This window comes from Chenopodium quinoa, unplaced genomic scaffold (assembly GCF_001683475.1).
Source record: "Chenopodium quinoa cultivar QQ74 unplaced genomic scaffold, ASM168347v1, whole genome shotgun sequence".
Lineage (NCBI taxonomy): Eukaryota > Viridiplantae > Streptophyta > Magnoliopsida > Caryophyllales > Amaranthaceae > Chenopodium > Chenopodium quinoa.
The window spans coordinates 563,953-588,884 of record NW_018744537.1 but is presented as its reverse complement, the minus strand read 5'-3'; the positions used below and the strand labels follow the sequence as shown (position 1 = coordinate 588,884).

General features: G+C 36.2%; 2 protein-coding genes and 1 non-coding gene across 4 annotated transcripts; 1 reads left to right on the top strand and 2 right to left on the bottom strand.

Moving 5' to 3' along the window:
* Positions 1-681: 681 nt before the first annotated feature.
* On the bottom strand, positions 682-8,675 carry LOC110698470 (glucan endo-1,3-beta-D-glucosidase-like). Of its 2 annotated transcripts, XM_021875908.1 has the most exons (6): positions 8,585-8,675; positions 6,510-7,964; positions 4,804-5,159; positions 2,334-2,660; positions 1,287-1,686; positions 682-1,109 (listed from the first exon to the last, which is right to left on the bottom strand). In XM_021875908.1, exons 2-6 carry the CDS (start codon positions 6,904-6,906, stop codon positions 952-954), a joined length of 1,638 nt encoding a protein of 545 aa, XP_021731600.1. In that variant the 5' UTR covers positions 6,907-7,964; positions 8,585-8,675; the 3' UTR covers positions 682-951. The 2 variants fall into 2 exon arrangements, with proteins under 2 accessions (XP_021731600.1, XP_021731599.1); XM_021875907.1 differs by having other exon boundaries at positions 6,510-8,675.
* An 89-nt stretch (positions 8,676-8,764) lies between these two features.
* On the bottom strand, positions 8,765-14,541 carry LOC110698471 (cyclase-associated protein 1-like). The gene is made up of 10 exons (XM_021875910.1): positions 13,792-14,541; positions 12,196-12,364; positions 12,037-12,101; positions 11,454-11,763; positions 11,225-11,372; positions 11,025-11,134; positions 10,866-10,921; positions 10,707-10,763; positions 10,423-10,566; positions 8,765-9,213 (listed from the first exon to the last, which is right to left on the bottom strand). Exons 1-10 carry the CDS (start codon positions 14,065-14,067, stop codon positions 9,127-9,129), a joined length of 1,422 nt encoding a protein of 473 aa, XP_021731602.1. The 5' UTR covers positions 14,068-14,541; the 3' UTR covers positions 8,765-9,126.
* TRNAE-CUC lies at positions 14,412-14,484 on the top strand. The gene has a single exon. It is a non-coding gene; the product is annotated as a tRNA-Glu (tRNA).
* Positions 14,542-24,932: the final 10,391 nt, after the last annotated feature.

The window sequence follows — 24,932 nt, the reverse complement described above, 5'->3', positions numbered from 1 at the left end:
ATAAATAAAAGAAGCTAACAAAGGTTACACATCCACAAATAACTCTTAAACAATAGAAAATTTAGTTAAAACACCCATGAGAGTTAAAATATTAAGAGCACTCCCAGCAGTGAGGAGAAAAGCCCTCACGAGTAAAAATAAGGGTGTAAAAAAAAAAATCCGAACACTACATCAGTGAGTGAAAAAACACTCACCGATGAGTGAAAATAAAAACCCTCAAGAGTTGAGGGCTTTTGGTGATGAACAGTAACATGTGGCCCCCACTGCTTTTGTTGTTTTTTTACAACGGTTATATTTTGTATTTGAAATATAACCGTTGTAATTATTTTTAAAAAAAAAAAAAATTCACCAACGACCATAAAATTTTTTTCTCTATAAATAGACATGCATTTTGATATACTTTCAAAAAAACCCATAAATTAGAGAAATTAACATATTTTCCCAATTTCTTCTTGTTATTATTATTATTATAATTATTTCTTATAAAAAAAATTTCCAGTTAGTATTATTAATATTTTTAAACGTAATTATAAATTTTTATTAAATTATTTTTAAACGTAATTAAAAAATAAATTAAAAAATAGTGGAGGAGAAAGTGATGAGAGGTTTTTTTTCTCCTCATTGTTGTGGTGAAAAAAACATTTGATGAGAGAAATTGTATGGGAGGAGTGAGAAAGTGGGTAGAGAGAGATTGAGAGGTTTTTTTTTTCCTCACTGCTGAGAATGGTCTAAGGAGCAAGATTTTCCTGCATACAACTTTACAACCACAAACTAGTGCAAAACTCAAAGGATTGTTACTATATATATAAACCTATAAATATTTAGCTAGTGACTCATTTCAGTCACCAAATGTTCATGTCCTTGCTAATTAGTAGTGAGCTGCAAGACTAGAGTGGGTGATCCGCGAGCAAGAGAGAAGCGTATATCAGGGAGAGGGAGGTAGCTGAGCTTTCAAGATTCAACGAAGAAAGAGGAAAGTACGAAACATAAACACCACCAGCATGACCAATGCAAACTAAAATGAACTTTTGACGCACTAGATTTATTTAAGCCAGCTCCCAACGATACTCTGGCATTCCCATCACTAGGATAAACACAAGAACCATAACCTACAAAAGTGTTAAAAAGAGCTTTAGACTTGATAATAAATAAGCACGAAAGAAAGTAAGAGTATCACAAAGTATTGAGTACATGAATGATTTAAGTGAAATTTAGAAATAAAAAGGCGAGTTTAAAAAATTTCTCAAAATAGTTATGGATGAACTGATAAATTAACAAGAGCTTACTTGGATTAGTGGATGTAACTGTAGCTGTCTGCGTGAAGTCACAGCTCCCGGGAGTTCTGCCAGCCTTCTGATAAAGGAGATTCATGGCATAAGCTGCATGAGAAGCCACTGTGTTGGGGTCATAACAAGGTCCACCAGCTTGAATTTTGCTGCAGTCAATGCCCTGACTACAAGCGTAGTTCAGATTGGCCTGCAATTGGGTGACTGAGACACCTTTCTTTGGCACACACCACGTTCCTGAAGATTTTGGAGGAGTCCCTGGTACTGCTGTTGGAGTTGCTGAGGGAGCTAATGGAGTTTTTGAGGGAGCTGATGGAATTTTTGAGGGAGACGTAGTTGTTGATGGAGCTGGACTTGTTGAAGAATTTGCTGGACTTTTTGATGGAGATGATGTTGGGGCCTAAAAGACAATAATGCTCAATCAGTTTTCTTAATCAACTAGTTACTGCTAATTAACACCGAAAGTTGACTACATTTCTATGCTACACAAGAATATCAAACCACAAAATCAGTAGGGTGTGATTTCAGGACCATTTTTTGGGATTTTCTGACATGATATTTCAGACTGCCTTAACACTTGTTAAATCCAATGATAGAGTTTCAAACTCTGATCAACATTGAACCCCTTTTAGTTTGAAATATCGAAAACAATGTATAACAAAATCATATGGCACACCGACACACATGACTTCAATACTGATGAATGCTATGTTAAAATCCGCAACATATTAGGATTTTTCGTTACTGGTTTATGGACACGATACTTGTATTGGTTATATATCCAATTTCTAATGAATACTCACTTCCTTAATTAATCCACACAATGAGGCATAATAATCCATACGATGCATAATGATTTAGATTCATTACTGCAAGTAGAGTGAACGATCATATGTTCCTGTATATTTCTATAATGAAAAGGAAATTCTGTTTCTACACGAGTATATTTTTTTTTTTATGACAGTGACAAAACAATTTACCACCAAAGGATTAAGCTAATTCTCAAAACTCAGATCACATCAGAAATTGATCTGAATAAATTCTCACCTGGCTGAAGCCCTTGGTGAGGCCTATATCATAGGTCATCGATAAGTCAGGCTTAAAAAGACCAAACGACTTCTCAGAAGTTGGACCAGGCTTCAGATCTTCGTCATACAGAGCAAAAATGTATGTATCTACTGATTTTCCAGGCATCAATGGGGTCCCAGCCATGGATCTGAGATGTGAAATCAGGCCTCCGTTATAAGCCTTAGCATTTTCAATGCTAGGACCAACTTCGTTGCTGTCCCCACGGTATGGCCACCCAGTCTCAGCAACCACTATATCGATGTCTTTAAATCCCAATGCATTCAGGGCAGAGCGTATTGCATCAACCTGAGATTCTCAACTGGTCAGCCTCAATAATTTCATTACTACTACAAGTGTATTACTTCTACTACTAGCAGTGTTAAATTACTTGGAATACTCAATATCAATTCATCTGTCTGCACTTCATACTCAAAAAACTGACATGGGTAACAACACTTACACTTCATTTTTGAGGCAAAAAATATGCAATTTTTTTCATAAAAATGGGGCTTAGTTTGAGACCAGGACGCGGACTTGAATGCAACATCTGTATCCAAATCCAAGCAACATAAATTCAGGGAGAAAGAATAATATCATGTCAATGAGTAAAATCCTTATTGCTCTTTCTTCAAGAATTCTTAATTTAGGAAGTAAAATCATGAGAATAAAATGAAAGGAACAACTTCCAAAATTGCATAAACTGATCATCAACTTTTAAAAAAGATGATATACTGATCTTTTTTATTTTCCTAGTTACTTCCCATTGATTTCCACACTGTATTTTCTTTTCTTTTTCCTCAGATGGACCATGGAGTAGGACAAAAAGGAAACAAAGGAATGAGTTGATTGCACTAGCCCTTTTTGTCCCGCTTGGTAATCAATCACTTTAAACAGAACACATCAAAACCACAAATGTTCCCATCAATAATGAGGTGAAAAGAACGGAGCCAATTTTCAGGGATACTTGCATATTAAGTTATGCCTAAAAGACAGATTCAGCAAATATCATGTGGACGAGGACCACGAGACGAGGTGGAGCATAAGAGATATGTAGGTATTGCTGCTGGTATGGGATTACAGATTTTCATATAAAAGATTAAATGATGGATATAAGCTCTTTAACTTTTTAAAGGGATATTCATTTTGAGTAACAGAGTAGCACTACTCACAAGTCTACGAAAGATAAAGGATAACACAGGGCTGTTATGTACTCTACCAGTCTATTTAACATCAAGATTAAGGGGAGTGAAAAGGTAATAGAAAAAAACTTATCTAAAGTTTATGGTACTTTACATGCACAACATCCCAAAATGGATGATGCTAATTTAAATACAAGATAGAAAGAGTATAAATCATGCTGAAAAAAAAAATATATAGACCCCACTTTTTTCGTCTATTTTTGAGGTGTTACCTGGTTTTTTTTATTTTTCTCAAATCACTATTATTCTATTATTAGCCCATAATACCTCATGTAAGTCAGTTGTTTAACAAAAAGATTATGTAATACAATCAATAGCCTAAATAAACTGTTTTAAAGCCATGATTTAGATGATGAAAAAAGAAAAAGCAATGAATGTACAAGAATGCTAGCTTTAGTTATCAATCTTTAGTAACTTTAAAACTCTTTATATGCCAAAGAGGGAAAAACAAATTTGAAGTGGAACATTGGTCCTAGTCCAAGTCACAAATATAAAATTTTCTTCTTTATTGCTATAATGCATATCTTCACATCATTTAAAAGAACAGATATGCTAGCCACAGAAACCATCCAAGCAAAAGAGAACTCTAATACTCATTAGCCCAACTACGATAGTAAAGTATGGTATGTTCATCGCATTATCAGTGCACTTTTGGCACTACATAGAATCATTCAAAGGAAAGCCAGACAGTGAGGATGTTAGGCAATACTTCAAAGCAATTCCAAGACAAACCTTACCATAATCATCTCAAAAGCAATTGATAAACTGATGCAACGTATAATATAATGAATGCTGCTATTACAGGATATATGGATGATTTTCATAATTGATAACTACACGATTATGCATACAGTACAATGTCATCATCATGCATGAATATATAACTCTTAGATTAGAATAACACATGATTAAGCATAAAATATATACGTGTCAGTGTGTCACAGATTAAGCTATTCTAAAGAAACTAGACTTGTATGATATCATTCAAATCAAACAGTCAAATATTATATTAATCAAACCAAAACATGATTGATGCAAGAAATTAATTAAATAGGTCACTCTTGAGTCTAGATTGGCCTAAAAGCTTGTTGACTCTTGTCTAAACCAATTATGATTTTGTGGAAAAATCACCATACACCTAAGCAACGAGTTTACCATGCACATAATACACCTGAGTGTATAATGGATAGTTTGTTAATGAAAATGAGACCTAGAAAACCCAAAAAAACAGTACGGACCAAAATTCTCACCTGGGCATCAAACATGTTCATGTACTTAATATTGGATCCCGGGTCAACCCGTCCAGCATTTGGTTGAAACAGGCAAAATGCAAGAGTGTCAGGCCTTGGATCACTCTGGTAGGCGAAAAACGGATAAGGGTTAATGGTAAATGGGGACCCATTTTCTTTCTGAAACTCAAGTAGTTTCTTCATGGTGTCTCCCAATTCTGAGACAAATGCCCCAGATGACGGCGGGTCGGACTGACCCATAACAGCCATGGAATGGACCGTTGAGACCTGGATCTTTCCATCTAGTTTAGCTGCAGTAAGAGCATCTTGAATATTCTGCATTGCAGGTACTAGCTGAGATATCAAGTCTTGGTCCCCTGCATATCATAATTTTTTATCAGTCAATGATTATTCAACTTTAAAAAATTAAATAAAAATTTCCCCTTTTATTTTTTATAGAGGTATACTTAAACCATACAAATTTATTAATTTAAAAACTAATTTTAGCGTATAAACTTCTAAAGTTTAATACTCCGTGGTACAAACAACTAAAATAATTGCCAGATGCCCAACACAAGTTATGGTCTTTCTTTGTTCCTTCCTTCCATTCTTTCTTTCACCTTTTTTCCAATTGAGGCTATTGCTTAATTGAGTCACACAAGTTGTTAGCTTTATACTTTTACCAAGAAAAGGTTGATTAATTTGAATCATCATGGAATCATTCAGCTTTATAATATTACCAAAAGATTTCTTCTTTGTTTTTTTTATTAATTTTATTCCCACCATGCCATACCAATCTCTTCACATTAATTTCCAAAAATCCAAACCGTCATGAAATATGAATTTTATTAAGCAATTTGAGACAATTAAGTTTGTTGTGTACAATAGGTCGTTGAGGCCTTCCAAAGAGAGGTTTGATAAGTACTTGTATATACATATCAAGGGGCATTTGAGACATTTCGCATGAAATTTACCCATCTCTCTCCTCCTTTTCTCTCACCCCCACGTGTTGGTTTTAAGTGTACCATTGGGTGATTAATAATATCACTAGATGATCAAATAGTATCATTGAACATTCAGTGGTACTATATATTCATTCAATGGTACTGTATATTCACTTAGTGGTACCAACTACGTATAGAAATAATATCACTACATATTCAATGATATTATATAAGCTTTTAGCGGTACATTTAAAAATTGGTCCCACTTGCCAATCTCTCTCCTCCTTTTTCTCACCCCCATGTGCTTACAATACTTTTTAATATTTTAAGGTTTGATATGTATTTGCAAATACATATCAAACCTTCATTAGTACTTCCTCAATAGGTCGTTAGTTCAAATTCCACCCTCTTTTTTGAAATTTATAGTGCTCTCATCGCTCATTGAAGGGAAAAAAAAAACTATAATACTAGCATACAATACACCCGCTGTATACAAGTTTAATAAGAACTAAAAATTAAATTTGTAAACGCACACTAATCAAGGCAAAACAACAAATGGAGTACTTGGCAAAATTGATCAACATATGTTAAAAAAATTCTACAACTACCAAAGAGTACCAACATATAGCATTATAATTAGTCTCTCAAATACTCATCATGAGAAATTATTTATAAATAATGATATTAATATTAGCAAAAACTATACTTTTAGACTTTTGGTACAAGAACAGTATTTAAAAAAAAAAAAAAAAAAAAAAAAAAGAATTAAACCAACGAACTAACCTGAGGAGATGACCTCATTACCGACAGTAATGAGAATGATCTTACTATCAGGGAAAGCCAAGACGTTGGAGTTAACCCACTGAGTAGCATGACTTGGATCGGAAGCAAGAGCAGGAATATCACCATTATCAGCACCAATAACAATGCCAATTCCAGTATTACCAAGTGCTTTAATGATACCAGGGTCAGCTCCATAAAGCCGAACCTTTGTAAACGGTGTTGTTTTCAGCAGTTTCGCTGTCGCTTCCGGTGGCGGGAGGTTGTCCGCCAACAGCCCGTAGTTTATTCCTAGGTAGGATTGAGCCTCTGCTCTAAGAAGTGAACAGAGGAGGAGAGAAAAAATCAAGGGAAGTTTTATTTGAGGATGAAGAAGGTGGCTTTTTTGAGTTTTTTCCATGGTTTCTTTGGTTATGGGTTGTGGTGATGATGATATGTTACTGTTTTTCTCTTTCAAACTTGATGGCTAATTGTGGGTATATAAATACCTTGTTTTTTGGTCGTATAATATATGCTTTTTTTTTTTCTCGTTTTTGTTTTTGAAAAAATATGGTGGAGAGAATGTTATAATTGGGCAATCTTGGTAATAAAATGGTGATGTGTAAGTCTTAATAATGGTCAAATTTAAGTATTTTTAAGAGTTAATTTTTTAAATATATTTTTAAAGTATTCACAACCTAAGAATAACACTTCTCGTATAAAGATAAGGATGAAAAGAAAGTTTTTTAGGTGAACAATAGAAAATTACTAGTATATAACCATAGAAGAGGCAAGGTCACGAGTACAAACTTTTTGTCTCGCTTAAATCGTTATGAATTTCTTTTTTGTTTTATTGGGGTTAAGCCAATTAAAGTCTGCTTCTTTTAGTATTCAAGTTCATCAATTTTATTGTTAAAAAAAAATATCAATTTTAAATTGATGAGATGTAGAAATTAGTGCGAAATTTTTTAAAAATATAAACCCAAGGTATCTTAGCTTGTAAATTATTTGCTTTTTTTTTTAATAATTAATTTTATTTTTAGTGCAGTGTACGGAGTATATAACTCTTAGGATAGATGAAATGGTGGATGATTTTAAAAGAGGGGACCATATGGTGGCTCAGTTCGTATTAAGGTGATGTCGGGAACTCAAACTCAGAAACTTCAAAGTTAGAAACTTAGCCGTTAGCTGTTTTTAACAGCATATGAGGATGGCGGTAGAAAGACTTTGTATTCAAGTCTTTTAAGTCTACCTAGAAAAGGACATTGCTTGGAGATTTCCTTAGCTGCGAAGACAAGGGTAGTTTGTCATTTGGAAAACTCTAAATTATGAGTAGCTTTTTGACTAATTAATTCCCTCTAAATTCCGCCAAGAATCTCCACAACATCTCCGATTATTTTGATAAATTCTCAAAATACCCTTGTGCTTTTCATGATTCTGATTCCCCGGTCTTTCCAAACTAAACTGAACTCACCAAACCTGAATCCTCCAAGTTTAGACTGAGCGTTAGTTCTCAACTTAATAGCTTAACCATAAAGAATATCTGTAATATAGGCAGAAAATGGTACAGAAAATTGCAAACTCGAGGCTGTTTAGCCAATATCACTTCACTTATCAGCTTACAACACCTAAAATTCGCAATAATGAGCAAACCAGAAGCAACAACTAACGTTTTGATAGAAAATTAAACCTAAATCTCTTCTATTTTCCTTTTTCCTAATAACGTAGCCTAATTATTTTAGAGCAAAGAAAGAAAATGAGCCTAACTCTCTTCTCTTTTCCTTTTCCATTTTTTTTTTTTTTTTTTTTTTTATAATTTAAAGTAAACCCAGTCAATTTCCTTAACATACTAAACTTTGAACCCTACCTAAAAAAAGCCACAATGATGTGCTTCCCTTTTAAGATTAATCAATCACTAAAATGAAATAAAGGTCCACATATGACCCTCATTCTAAGCCTTTGAAATACACTAATAACCTCAGATTTCAACCAGAAAAACGTGGAAACTTACATCACTTAACAGATTTAAAGGGCATTCTAGTCAATTCTACATAAAAGCCCAAAAGGCTAAAATTATACCAATGCCTCTTTTTATTTACCTGTTTACTTTGGGAAGGTGTCTTACAGCTTCCACTCCCCGCCTTTTATTCAAATTGGAGGCTGCTCCAAAATGTGCAGAGTATCAAGTATTCAAAAAAAAAAAAAAAAAAAAGCGAAAGGATATCAAAGACAACAAGACGAGGCAGAGAGCTACGAATGAATGACACTATTCCAAGAACTTCAAACAAACCAAAAAGACACTATTAATAACAGCACTGAAGAAACAACGATACAAAGTATGAGTTCTTACAGGAGTGCGCTTGAAAAATCAAACAAAGGCACCTTGTACAAAGCAACAACCTCACCCACAAACAGCATGCATAATACAACAGCTGAATCAATAAAAGAATAAATTAGAGAAGAGGGGGGGGGGGGGTAAGAAAGCCTAATGCAAAACCCTTTGTTTCAAAAACCCAGTGGTAACATATTCAAAACAGACTGGAAGTATGGAATATGCACTTCTTAGCCTTGACAAACAAAACTTAATCATGAGATGACTCACGGATAACCTAAATAAATCTGCAGCGGGAGATTATAAAGTTTAGCCACCAGAGTGGGAAACTGGAGATGTCACGAACTGACCATCCTTGAATGTGTGAATGTACTGCTGCGGAAGGGAGTGCTCTACCTACAAGTTGAAAATAGGAAAAAATGTTAGAACTCAAACATTTCAGATATAAACTTCCATTTAATAACTTTATAAATAATTCAGTGTCTTCAATCACATGATGTTTAAGAAACAAATGAAGATGCTCAGCCCTAAAAAGAATAAGAAAGTCTTAGGCTCCGTTTATTTTGACATAAAACATTTTCTAGAAAAATGGTTTTCCTAATTTCCATTGTTTGGTTTGTAAAGGGTGGATCACAATTTTCCCAAAGGTGAAAATAGTTTTCCCATGAGTGAAAGCAATTTTACATAAAATAAAATGAAAGAAATGTCAAATTTCATTCCCTACTCCAAACATCCCTTTCCTCTTCTCCCATCCACCCCTTCACCCTTCTCCCTTCTCCCTCACACTACCATTTTTCTCTTTGTCTATAATTTCTCTTGTAAGGAAACATAGGAAAACTATTTTCACAATTGTGTTTTGCCTTGAAAAATGTTTTCCAACTAAACAAACAGGGACTAACAGAAAAATTCCTCAGCAGAAAGTTGCTAAACCAACATCATAGGCAGGTTTACCACTTTGACAGACACAGTTTAATGGGCACCAGGAGAGCAAGAAACATGTCTCACTTGCACTGCAAGGGTCCATTAATGTGTCCAGACTCTCTAGAGATCCTATACGGATGGGTAGGCTTACATTTCAGCTGTTGGTCAATGCAATGTTTGCGACCTTCGGCCATAGTCTTAGCATCTTTCTCTAGTACCCTCAGCTGACGCTTATAGCCTATACCAAGCTAAACTCTTAGCGGGTCATTTTTATAATTTGCTTGGTAATTCTTAAAAAAAAGTTTGATATGAGACGTATGCTACTACGGATCATTGAGCAAATTAAAGGTAACTAACCAAGAACTGAGCACTAAAAAAAATTTGCTTGGAGCAAAATTGCAAATGGAATTTTCCTTCCAATGTTATTCGTCAATACAAAGGGGTGTCTATGTCAACTTTGGCATCTTTGACTATTTAATTAATGTTATATTAACCATCATCAGTACTTGTCCTCTCCAACTACCAGGAACTGAGCACTAGTATCCTCAAATTTAAACTAACCTATACCTCATCCCCAACCTAAACTCTTTACAACACAAACTAAGGTTAAAAAAAACACATGTACTAAACCAAAATTTACCAAAAAACAGAACTAGACCAAATAATTAGATTCATGCTGCATACCCAATCACCATCAGCCTCAGAAGCAGGTACCATCACATTGATCTCACTTGACTTGGCAGTGGTTATAGATGCCTCCAAAGAATCTTTGCTCAGATATATTTGACAACCAGATGTATTGTCCACTGAAATTGTTGGAGCTGAACCCTGCATTTCAAATTTACCAAACTCAGAATTCCCCACCACTCACGAAATTCATTTTTAGTTATGTCAAATTATAGTCAAGCGATAAAATTACTATGCCGTCATCATTTCTTTATATTTCATTTTTATTGTGAAACAATTACCTGGCACTGGACCTCCACACCATTGCAGTTAACAATCTCACAGGCTGCTACAACATCCTGTTGAAAAAGTCATCACATGCATAAGTCAAATCAGCATGGTCTAGCATGATGTAGAAAGATTTACACAAGCAAAGTTTTCAAAAAAAAACGCAAACTGACCTTAAATAAAATCCCCGTCTTAGTGCATTTATCAGCAGTGATATTGTTAACTTTTCCTGTAATAAATCAAAGATAAAATCTGAGCTTACTACAGTTAATTTAAAGATAGATATGAGTCCCCAAACCAAGAGAAAGTCAACTTGTAAGAACTCAACAAACCTTGTATCAGCAAAACTGAATCTTTACACCCAAAAACATAAACTGACTGCTTTGAATCACATTCACTAATTACCAAATCCCTCTTCCCAATTTGATTTTCAACAGCCCACCTACCAAATAAATTGAAGATAAAAGCACTGATCAGTGACAACTGACAAAAGCAAAGGATGCACATGTATCAAAGACAGGAAGACACTCACTTACGACCCATCTGAAGCTCCAGCTTTGGAGGCCCTGTTTTGGAAAATGCAGAAGATTTAGCACGAGGTTCCTTATCCACAACAGGAACAACACCACTACGGTCAGCCCGGTTCTTTGCCTTCATATCATCTGTAACCTTTCGCAGGCCTGGAATTGAAAGAGATTGGTCACCAAAAATTAACCAAAAAACAGGAAATGGGGAAAAGGAACATGTAGTAATGTAGATACCTGATGTAGCAGCTCCACCAGAACTGATTTCTTGAAAAACAGCAGACATCCCTACCTTTGGTTGTGATGAAGAAGGTTTAGCAGAATCAGCAGAGAAGAGTGAAGCAGGAGGTGGAGGTGGTGGTGCAGGAGCAGCTGGTCCTGGGGCTTTAGGTGCAGCAGCAACAGTAGCTTTGCTAGAGGTACTCCAAACTGGTCCCAGTGGATAGAAACTCTTAACATAATCCCTCAAACCTGGTAAATAGAGCTCCTTCAAAGCCTTGGCCCATTCCACGTGATTAGGATCCTTATTTTTGTACTCAATCAGAACCTGAGCATTAAAGAAACAGTAGGAATCTGTAAAATCAGAAAATGCATACATAGTAGTGATAGTACTTCCGTAAAGCTCAAACAGTTTAATCATATCAGTGTGCACAATGAAAAGACATCCCCTTGAAGCAGATAAGACCAAAAAAGAACTGGAAATAGAATTTATTACTCAAACTCAGCCAAAGATGCTCAATTAATTTGTTGTTTGTAATTACAGTATTAAGATACTTGCAAAATAATCTGTATTCATAAGCCCAAAAAAGCCAAGTAATACCTTGTTGCTATAAAATTCAGCCATTTGCCAGCTTTCTTCCACATGTGCAATAGGCATACTCATACCTACCAAGAAGATATGATTTAGGAGACCAGGAGAGGATGGAGGGGATAAAGAAATAAATCAGCATTAGGAGGTTAGAGAGTATTAATTACTAACCACAGTCTTTGCCAGTATATGCAATCCATGCCAAAGCTGCAAGGCTGTCGGAAATAGATTTCTGATGGTTGAAGAAATCAGACCGCCTCCCCTCAGTCAAGGCATTAGCTTTCATAATCACTTCATTCAGTGGTTTTAGAAACTCACCCAACCCAGCCATGTCAGGTTTCTGCAGAAAAGAAAAAAAAATGCATTCAGTATAAAACAAATCTAAGCACAGTGCACAAGTAATTTGGCACCACAGTCAAAACCTTCACCACAGTACCTAGTACTAGTTTCAGCCACGTAACTGTAAAGAATATGACACTTGGGACATCTCAAACTCAAACAAGACCAGTCTCGGCAAAGATATCCAGCCATGCCATTATCTATTAACCGTAATTCCCTCTATTCCAATACAAGTGATATTTTAGGCTAGCAAGTCAAAATCAAGGGTAATAATAAGTGGAGATAATATGTTTTAGCTCTGAACACACAAAAGAAGAACCTCAGAGCTCTAAAAAGTGAAAGTTGCCAATTTGAATAATTAGGATGGAATGTAAAATATCAACTAATTGAGACTAAAAACCTCATATATAAATAAACCAAGTGAAGCAAAGTTTGTAACATAACACTTCCTTCCAATATTTGTGTCTTTTAAGGCTACACATACATATAAAGAAGCTGTTAGTCACACTAGATTGGAATTTAACCCAAAAAAAAAAAAAAAAAAAATATATATATATATATATATATAGAAAATGTTGCATAGGTATTTTTACACAAACAAGACATAGTGCACTCAAACCGTAAGGGGCCCTTACATAGATGCTACATTGCTACTATAGCAAACTAAATCTCTATCCTACCACTCCCCCATCATATTACCAGTCAAAATGTCAAATCCTTCCATTCCTAAGCCTGTTGATTTGCATCAAAATTTCATGATGACAGTCCAATTCCCCTCATATTGGATAACATTCAACATATATATTGTAATATATTTGCCTATAAACATTGTTGATCAGTCTAAATTGCAAGCTTATTGAAGAATATAAAATAAGCACACAAACAATTAAGGTTCTTAAATTACTTATTTCAGATATTCATTACTCAATACAAAAACAAGATCATTTCTGTAGAAATCAAGAGCTTCGAAAAAATCTCTCAGCTTCAATGATTCTTCATTGAGTTATCCAAGTGAATCTGAACTTTGACAAAATTCTTTATCTTACATTCATATACACATTAGTACATTACTCATCCTAAATACGCACTATTCCAATTTAAATAAAAACAAACAAACAAATAAATTCAAATCAAGCGTCTTAAAATCTAAATTCAAACGCGAATTCCAAACTTTCAACCATCCTTATCATCATCATCCGACAACCTTATTACACAACAACTTCCAATCAAAATCAACAAAAAAAATGCGCTCAATCAAAATTTATGATTGAAATATGAATTCCTTAAATCAGAAAGTTCTCATCGCCAAACATTTTCCACATTGCACCAAATTCACAAAAATTCGCTCAATCAAAATCAAATCAAACTTAACAATTCAATCCAAAAATAAAATCAACAAATCTTAAAATTCGAACATCAAACAATTACCTGAGTTTGCTTAACTTTAACAAGAAGCTCACGCAAAGCAGAAAACGCATCACGAAGAATCTCCGTAGATTCCAACACTTTACCGCCGATCTTCTGAGCAGCGTCGTAAACCCTACCAACATAATTGGCGATCAGATCATCCAAAGCGACAATCGAAGGATCCACCACCGCATCTTCGCCGGAAAAATCGACGCTTCTAGAAGAAGATGACGAAGAAGAAATCGCCTCCAATCGAGCAACTGCCTTCTCCAACCTCTCAACAAGTTGCGCCTCCATTGTTTTCTCTCTCTAAAATTGTTGATTATCTGAAGAAATGTATGAAAATGTAGATCTGAAGGTTGAAAATCGAAGGATTTGGTATTTATATGGAAGGCATTGTTGAAGAAAAAGTGGAGGAGAGAGAAAATTAAGAGAAATGGAAGGGAAGGGAAGGGAAAGGAATGTATGTGTTCAGGTTGATTTTTGGGCGGGGTGTGTTTGGATCAGGGGAAATTGGAGAATTTTACGGACACGTGTCATTCAATGAGGGTTTATGATGTTATTTTTATTTATATTAGCAATGTTATTTTTATTTATTTTTATTTATATTACAAAATTCGTGAAGAATTGTTAGCAACTGATCCGTTGTAGTCTAGTTGGTCAGGATACTCGGCTCTCACCCGAGAGACCCGGGTTCAAGTCCCGGCAACGGAATTTTTTTTAAGGATTTTTGTGTTTTTTACTACGTATATATTTCATTATCCTATAGACATTGCTCTAACATTATACGTATTTCATTATCCTATAGACATTGCTCTAACATTGTACGTATTTCATTATCCTATAGACATTGCTCTATCATTACACATAGTAATTTTTTTAATTTTTTTTTTACTTTGTAATTATATATTAATAAAGAATTATAAAAGTTTATCTACAGAAATTATATACCTAAAAACTAATCCAAAAATATTTTACATGACGTTATACTATAAATAGTGCAAAAGTTAAATTGTTGCGATTATTACGAAACAAAGAAGGAACAAAAAAAACAAAGTGTCAGATCATTAGGTTAATTATATTTATATCTCTTAGGCCTCTAAACCTAATTCATCAAAGTCCACCCCTAAACTTAAACATGGAGCCTAGAAACACGACTAATCCACGAACAAAAACACCAAATTCTCCAACCAACCATACCATATTCATGAACATATACAACCAATTTGTTCTAAAGCCAAACCAATATCCAGGCACAACCCCAGCCTCTAAACCTAATTCATCAAAATCCACCCTAAACTTAAACATGGAGCCTAGAAACACAGCTAGTCCACAAACAAAAACACCAAATTCTCCAACCAACAATTCCATATTCATGAACATATAAAACCAATTTCTTCTAATGCCAAGCCAATATCCAGGCACAACCTCAGACGTGCACATTGCCCGTGACGTACGCGACTATGGTCTAATTAGTAGTTTTGTGCTTGAATTTTCGTCCGACGTCATTGAAGCTTATAGACGCCAATGCCACTCGGCTACACTAACTAATAGAAATATCCTTAGAATATTCTCATGCTAGGTTTAGGATATATTTTGTATAAGAATATCCTTACATATCTTGTTACTACCTAATATGATTAGGACTCTCATGGTAACTCCATAAATATTGATTAATGGAAATCACTCTAATCAAGGAGTTTATATTATCTGACATGGTATCACAGCTTAGGTTAGATCTTGGGATTGTTTAGATCTAAAAATTTCTCTTCCCCTACCGTGGGTTAGAAAAGTATACCCACCGGCGGGATTCACCAAAAAAAAACACTTTTTTTTCGCTTTTGTACGGGGTACGCTGGTTGACCATCACCGGCAACCCCTCTTGTGCTCCAACTTCCCACCACACACGGGAGCTTTGTGCACCACCTCTACCTCTTGGTTCTCCATCTAATATGCCACCTAGCTCACTCATAGCCCTCCTTCTTTAGCTTAATCTGAGAGTGAATTGCAATCTTGCATAGCGTATCTAATGATTGATAGTAGTCTTGGATGAGCCAGACCCACGAGACAAACCACCCCTTTGTTAGTCTTCTTTTTCTCGATGTCATTGTTGGCCTCCACCACCTTAATTATGTTGTCGTCTTGCTCCTAGCCCCCTTCAATTCCCAACGGAGGTCTTCTACTTTGACTGGAGCCTTGTTCAACTACACTACAATAACTTAAAGGGAGTGTTGGATTTTTGGCACTAACAACAATTTTTTTTTTTTTTTTACCTTTTCAATTTATTGTTAATTTTATCACAAGTACATGAGGTGGAATTTTTCATTCTCTAAATCCAGCCGCTACTTGTTTTAATTTGGTGGAATATATCTTATTGTGTGGGTCAATTTTTTTTTTTAGAGGTAAATAGTTCCTAATGGTTAAGTGGTGTGGGATTTAGGCTATCTTATTTGTTTTTTCTTCAACTGTGATTTCCCGTGGTAGTGTAGTGTCTTATTCTCGATGATGGTTTGACCCCTTAGCTTCTTCTTCTCTGGATCTGTAACTTAGCTCAAGTCTGTGCGCGACTCTTCTCCTTCTCCTCTGGCCTAGCAGCGGGTCGTGGTTTCTTATCGTCATCACCGGCACACGTCTTCTACTTCTCTTTTTATCATGGGTTACCATACTATCCTTACCGTTCGATGCATGCAATGATTCAGATCCAGTCTGAGCATCCAATTTTCTCCCGCTCCAACTGCGGTGGTGTAATAGAGAATATCCGTAGAATATTCTCATCCTAGGTTTAGGATATATTTTGTATAAGAATATCTTTATGATATCTTTACATATCTTGTTACTACCTAATATGATTAGGACTCTCATGATAACTCTATAAATATTGATCAATGTCAATCACTCTAATCAAGGAGTTTATGTTATTTGACACTAACATTAAGACTTGTATCCGAATTCAATACCTTGAAATTCAAGAACGCAAATAGACTATGCGTTTTCTTTGTAGGTTATGAATTGCTAGTGGGTGTATCAAGGAACGTTGTGTACCACTTTCGTGGCAAGAAGAGGTGCGTCATGGATGATATTGCTATTTGCGGATTAAGTGCTGGCAGCGCCAATCTCTTGCGTGCCCCTCGAAGCCTTCTCTCAACTTCGCTTTGTGTTTTCGGGTTTGCAGGACTTGAAGCTTTATGGAACAAAGGAACTAGGAACCGAGCCTATATACGCTAGCTTCATTGTATTTCTATTTTGCTGAAAAATTGTAATGATTTATTGTCAAAGATACGTTGAATGATTTGAACCATTATAAAATTTTAAATTGTAAAATAGTTTAGATGAGCTCATTTTTATTAGCCATTAAACATTCATAATCAAGAGTTGAAGAAAATATTAATAGAAATAATAATGAATTAATGATTAATTAAAATATCATGCTCGAGACCTAGGCGTGTTCGATATTAGTTTTTAAGTAGTTTTTAGGTAGCTTTTACCAAAAACAACAAAAAAAAAAATGTTTGACAATATATAGTTGTTGAAATAGTGTTTTTTTGAAGCCAAGTAAAACAAGATTATATTAAATCAAATCAAGATCCACCAAAGTTCGTAGACTTTGGGGAAAAGAGTTCATGCACACTCGTTCCAGGTGAGTACTAGTGTCCCATCTAGCAACAAAATGGGCGACCGTATTCCCCGCTCGTCTAACATGATTACAAGAGAAGAAACTAAAATCGGAACTCATCTGCAACACATCCTCGAAGATAAGGAAAATTGGAGCAGCACCTGTTTTTTTCGTTTGGATCACGCGAACAGCAGTGAGTGCATCACTTTCCAGCATCACTTTCTCAAAACCCAGTATGCGCACCAACTCCACTCCATACCTCATAGCACCAGCTTCAGCCATCTCAGGGGACCATTGAGACTCGCATCTTTTCACTGCTGCAGCTAATAACCTTCCTTCACAGTCACGGACAGCTGCTCCAAACTGCACCCCCACACCTTCCATAATATGGGCATCAACATTCACCTTAACTATGCCATTAGGGGGTAAAGCCCAAGAGCTATTCAATCTGCCAATGGACCTCTGTACCCCACCCCTGAGTTTCTCATTATATGTCGCGTAATCGAGAGTAAGCTGAACAAAGCCCGTAGCCACCCCAACAGCATCGAAGTTTCTATTACCCTACAAAATATGCATGTTTCGGCAATGCCATGCAGCCCAGCAGAGTGAAGAGAAGATTTTTTCTTTTTCCTTGCTTAATCTCTTTGTACACCACCACAGAATATCAGTAAAGCCTACTGCCGGACATTCGAGGATAAGATCCCCAAATTCGCTACATCCCCATATCTGCCTTGCATACTTGCATTCAAAGAGAGCATGAACCACAGTCTCAGCACTACATCCACACACACTGCATCTACTCAACGCTCCAATATGCCGCTTGTAAAGAACATCACATACTGCTAGCTGGCCTTTGGAGGTAATTTTTGTCAAAAATTAACATTAATAGATTTAGAAATTAAGGGTGTGTTCGACAAAGTATAGCATTGAAGGTAGTTGTGGACTGTGATAAACTGGTAATAGGTTGTTAGCTGTGAAGATAGGTAATAGATAGATAAATAATATTTAAGGTATGAGTGTTCGGTAAGCTAATGATTAACTAGCTTCAAAACTCCAATCAAAATATTTTACCATTTCTTTCTTTTTCATGAATTCTAAAAAAAAAAAAAACATATTTTAAAACAAAAACAAAAAGAATGCTCTGGTAATTTTTTTTTAAAGATAAGAAAAATACTCCGTACTACGTATATGATAATTTTATTTGAGTCTATCTTTTAAATGTTAGATAAAAGATAAAATGTAATCATTATTAGGAGTCTTAGTGGTTGAAATAGTGTTTAGTGGTGGACTTCTCTCAGCTAATGAGATCTAATTGTTCGTGTTACTCTCTCTAGTTTTTTTAGTTGTTTACTTTGTGTGTTTTAAGTTTTTTTGTAATAATTTACATCACTATGCTTGATAGTTTTATATCATATTTTATTATTATTATTATCTCTTTTCTAACTCCAATCAAAATATTTTATCCTTTTTTTTTCTCATGGCTTCTAATGAAATTATAAAAATAAAAGAAAACACTAACTCCTTCCACTCAAGGAGGTTTTAGTTTGATTAAAAAAAAAAATCATTAAAGATTTTTAAAACAAGAACAAAAAAAATAATGTGTATATGATAATTTTATTTGAGTCTATCTTTTTAGTATTCGATAAAAAGATGTAATTTTATCATTGTTAGGAGTCTTAGTATAATTCGGTGTTTATGTTCAACTTAATTTAGGTATCCTTGTTAGATAATTCTAGAACTTATGTTGTTTATATGAAGGGCTTAATATTTGATCCGATCATCAAATCATTTATTTATAGCTTCGTCTGGCTTAAATTGAGTCCAAGATTTTGTAAAAGTTCGTTTGACATAACAAATCACAACACAAGTAAAGCAAATGGGACTACTTGAGAGATTGCTTCACCAAGAGAGTAGTAGTAAGGATGATTGTAACCAATTCTTGTGTAGGCAAGCTTTCGAAACCAATGATCGATACGACAAGATGGAGGATTGGGCGGACAAGTTTAACGTGGTGACCGGTATAATCAACAACATTACAGAATAAACAGACGAGTGTATAAGGTTTCAAAATGAAATAGAAAATAAAATCAAGAAGACAACACGAGGAATATGGTACAAGTTTAACGTGTTGAACTTGAATCGCGAATATGGTACAAGGATACAATGGTAAGGTACAACCGTAGCAACTTTGAAATTTTTACCAAACAACACGAGCAACTTGGTGAGGCATCTAAGGATCTAATTACCAAGTGTGTGTACAAGTTTAACGAGGAAGAGGAGGTAACAAATATTAGGAAGTTGTGTCTTTTAGATGAATTAGAAGGGATGCATGATATGGTAACTAAGAAAAACGAAAGGGATGCTACGGAGTTGAAGGAGGACGCGGAGTCTCTTGGCATGATTGAGAAAGAAATTAAACAAGTTAAATTGAGGCTTCAACAACTCGAAGCTCATAGATTGTACACAGAGAATATGATGGAGAAAAACATCGCCGTGTTGGCTGATTTGGTAAAACAACAAAGAAATCTCCTCTTAATAACTCATCAACAAAGCATACGTAATTATTCAGCGAATGGAACAATTATTGATGTGTTGTGAGACTTCGCGTACATTAATGGTAAAGAATAACAAAACCTACCGATTATAGTTTTATATTATGTTGAGTAATTTGCAATAAGCTATTTTTGTAAAATATGAAAGGGCTTCCAGCTTGCCCTAGATTGTATTAATTGAGAATATATACAGTTAAGGCATTTACCACAATATGGTAACAAATCAGAAGATATACATTAATATTAATAATTCCCAAATCAATACCTATTAAGTAGGAAAACATATCCTAATAATCCTACCCCCCCCCCCCCCACCTCAAGTTGGAGCATGAGGAGTGAAAATGGCCAACTTGTGAAGTAAATTGTCAAATTGAGTTTTGCCGAGAGCCTTGGTGATGATGTCGGCAAGTTGTGCATTTGTTAGGGACATACGACGGTTCAATCAAACCATCAGATATCGCATCACGATCGAAATGACAATCAATCTCAATGTGTTTTGTGCGTTCACGGGATTTTTGGTGATATGAAGAGCCGATTGACTATCGCAAAACAATTTGATAGCCCTTGGATGATGAACTCCCAAACTCAATAATAGACCCTTTAACCACTTCAATTCACAAGTGACAACAGCCATAGAGCGATATTCCGCTTCTGCTGAAGACAGAGTCACAGTATTTTGTTTCTTAGTCTTCCAAGAAATGGGAGAGTGACCAAGAAACACAAGCTAACCAGTTAAAGATCTACCCGTCACTGGACACACAACCCAATCAGAGTCACACCAATCCTGTAGAGATAAATCACTATTGGCTCGCAAAAGTATCCCTTGTCTGGGAGTACCTTTCAAGTACTTGACAACCGTTAGAGCTGCTTCCCAGTGCTCAGTTTGGGGTTCCTGCATGAACTGAGACAATATATGGACTGAATTAGCAAGATCCGGTCGAGTAACGACTATATAAACCAACCTACCAACAAGCCTTCGATAGGTTTCCAGATCAGATAAAAATTCACCACTAGCCAAGCCAAGCTTGTGGTTTTGTTCAATAGGAAAACCAACAGGTTTGGTACCAAGCAAGCCAACCTCAGAAATGATATCAAGAGTATACTTCCTTTGACAAAGGAACAAACCAGATGTACTATTAGCCACCTCAATACCGAGAAAATATTTCAAGGAGCCAAGATCCTTCATATGAAAACAGTCACTCAAATACGCTTTGAAAGCCCTTAAAGCAGCGAAATCATTCCCAGAAATCACAAGATCATCAACATAAACTAGAACATTAATTTGCACGGCATTTCTAGTATAGGTGAACAACGAATAATTTGAATATGACTATAAGAAACCATAATCTTTTAATGCAGACACAAGTTTAGCAAACCAGCATCAAGGTGCCTGTTTCTAGCCGTACAATGACTTTCGAAGACGACATATCTTATTCGGGTGAGATGATTCAAAACCGAGAGGAAGTTTCATGTACACCTCCTCATCAAGATCCCTATGTAGGAATGCATTATGAACATCCATCTGGTGAACCTCTCAATTTTTAGAAGTTGTAATGGCAAGAAATTAAATGCCCGAACAGTGACCATTTTAGCCACAGGAGCGAAGGTTTCGGTGTATTCGATGCCCTCCTTTTGATGATTTTCAAACACTACTAATCTTGATTTTAAGCGTTCAATGCTTCCATCCGAGTTATACTTGATCTGATATACCCACTTACTGCCTAGAGCACGTTTGCCAAGAGGAAGATCTTCCATTGTCCATGTGCCATTTTTTTCTAATGCCTATATATCTTTCTTCATAGACTCCTTCCAACCCGCATCTCTCATGGCCTCCTTAAAAGACCAAGGTTCATTTCCTGAAGTGACAGCTGCAATAAAATTTCGGTAATATGGAGAAAAATTGTCACAATTAATATAATGTGCTATAGGATGGAATTTACCTGAGGGACGCTTTGGAGACGAAGTGTTAGAACGTGGCGAAGATGGACTATTTGCAAGGATGGTATGAGTTACATAATCTCGCAAAAAAACTGACGGAATTTTATTTCGCATACCACGACCCAACTGATCATCATGAAGTGTTTACTGAATGTCGGATGAAAGAGGTGAAGGAGCACTATCTTTGGTGCTTGGCTGCACCTGTTGCTGCTCTACAATGCCTGGCTGCATGTCTGTAGGCTTTGCTCCCCCTGCGGGCGCTGGGATTCCAGCGGGGAGAGCAGAAGCAGCAGCTTCTGTGGCCTGATCGTGCCCTGCGGACGCTGGAATTCCAACTGGCCAAGCAGAAGGAGCGACATTGCTGGCCTGCTTTTCCCGAGCAGGTGCTGCCTCCCTAATAGGCTGTGTTGAGCTAATGGTTTCTACGTTTCGAGCATTTTCCAAAGAGGTATTGTCCATATTACAACCACCAGCTTGAGTACACTCATAATCCACAACAGCATCGAAATCATCATCCACATCTACATTCAAGGGCATAATATTTTCCGGGATAATGTTGGAAGAATCTGGACCAAGAAATGGGAAAAAGTTTTCAGAGAATTTAACATCACGGGACACAAAAAAAATCCTTTTAGTCGAGATCAAAGAGATTCTATCCTTTCTTCCTGAATGGATATCCCAAAAAAATACATTTCCGACTTTGACTCTCAAACTTATCCCCTTTTGATTTTTGATTGTGAGAAAAACAGAGACAACTAAAAGTTCGAATTGCATTATAAGAAGGAGAAGCACCAAAAAGTATCTCATATGGGGTTTTATTAAATGAGCAGCAGCAAGAACACTTTCCCCCCAAAAATAAATCGGCAAGTTTGCCTGAAATCGCAAAGCTCTCCCCACATTTAGGATATGCTTATATTCTCTCTCAACTCGACCATTCTGTTGTGGAGTACCAACACATGAAGTTTGGAACAAAATACCAGTTGCAGCAAAGAAATCATGCAAGCAATTAAATTCAGTTCCATTGTCACTTTGAACCACTTTAATAGTCTGTAAGAATTGTTTATCCACCATTGCCACAAAAGACATAAACATACAAAATACCTCTGTTTTATCAACAAGCAAATAAATCCATGCGGCACGAGAAAAATCATCCACTATGGTAAAAAATACCGGGCACCACAAGACGAAGGATGTCTATATAATACCCACAAATCACAATGTATTTTGTAAAAAATTCTAGATGCATTATTCTCACTTAACAGAAATATGTCTCTAAGGTGTTTAGCACGAAAACAAACTTCACATGCTTTATTTAAACTGCCCTTACAATGAATAACAGGAGGTAAAAGTTTCACTACTCGTTCCGACGGATGACCCATTCTCTTGTGCCACAATTCCAAATCAAACAAGGTTACATTCACCGATACATGTTGCACTGACTCTGCTCCGTTGAAGTAGAATAGTCCATCCTGCCTAACACCCATTCCAATCTGCTCCCTCGACTGGTCCTGTATAGCACACATAGAGGATGTAAATTGGACAGTACAATGCATATCATCGATTAATTATGATACCGAAATTAAATTACAGCTTAGTTCAGGAACAAAAAGAACATTATTTAAAGTTAATTTTGGTGATAGACGAGCTGAACCTTCCTTGGTCGCCTTCACTGACTTGGCATTAGGAAGTCCAACAGGACAATAAGACACCTCATGAGAATCGAGCAACCAAGAACTATGACACGTCACATGTCTCGACGCACCAGTGTCAACAATCCACATAGTATTATCAAACTTACAATTCAATCTGTCATCGGGAATTTTTGTATTACCAAAGAATCCCGTAATTGCTTTCCATTGATCTGCCGAGAAGAGTTGAAACGGTTCACTGTTGGAAATAGGAGAGGTCCCCTGGTTAGAGCTAGTACTAGTCACAGTGGCATTAGCTTTTGCTGTCCCCCGGCCTCGGCCAGCCTGAGGTTTGCCTCGGCCTGCGCCATTGTTCACCTTGGATTGATTTGGCCACCAAGCCGGGTACCCATAGATTTCAAAACAACCGGAAACAAGATGACCTGTCTTCTTACAATGAGTGCAATAAAGATGGGATTTATCCTCTCGAACTGGTGGATCATCAGTGCTATTCGCCTTGCCCTTTCCAGCATTAGTACGAAGGGCAAAGCCGACTGCTTCAGATGGTTGTTCGGCTGGCAAATTTTGAGCAGAACGGACACACTCATCTTGGACCACTAATTGATATGCTCGATCAAGAGATGGTAGCGGATCCTGGGATAAGATATTTGTACGAAGTTGAGCATAATAGCCTGAGTACAGTCCCATTAAAAATTCATGAAGCCTTGCTGCCTCCCTGCGAGCTTCATGTTTCTGCCCTGCAGTGCACGCCGAACAACAAGCACAGGTAATTAGGGGTTCGTGGGTATTTAATTCTTCCCAGAGAGCTTGCCAAGGTATGTTGCTACCGGCATCGTCTTCGTTTGCTCACACTTTGCAATCGATGATTTAATTTGCTGAGTTCTAGGACCGTTAACAACTGCAAAACAAGTTTTGTGAGTATCCCAGAGACGCTTTGCATCCCTGTATTTCGACAGAGTACTTTTGATGTCAGGGTCAATAGTGTTCATAATCCATGAAATTAACATGGCTTGAATTGTGTTCCAATCAGATTTAGTGCAAGGAAGAACAGGAGCCACAATCGAACCGTCAAGAAACCCGAATTTTCGACGAGCCTCCAACGTAAGTTGAATATCATCCGCCCATTCATCATATTATCTCCTCTGAGACGTGTAGGAGTAATAAAGTCTCCGAGACGATCTGCCCATTCATTATAATTATCTCCTCTGATACCATGTAAAATATGAAAGGGCTTCCAGCTTGCCCTAGATTGTATTAATTGAGAATATAGTACAAGGCATATACATCAATATTAATATTCCCAAATCAATACCTATTAATTAGGAAAACATATCCTAATAATCCTAACAATTTTTCATTTATACTTTGAATCTTAAATGATTTTATTTAATTTGTCAAATTGTTGAGAAA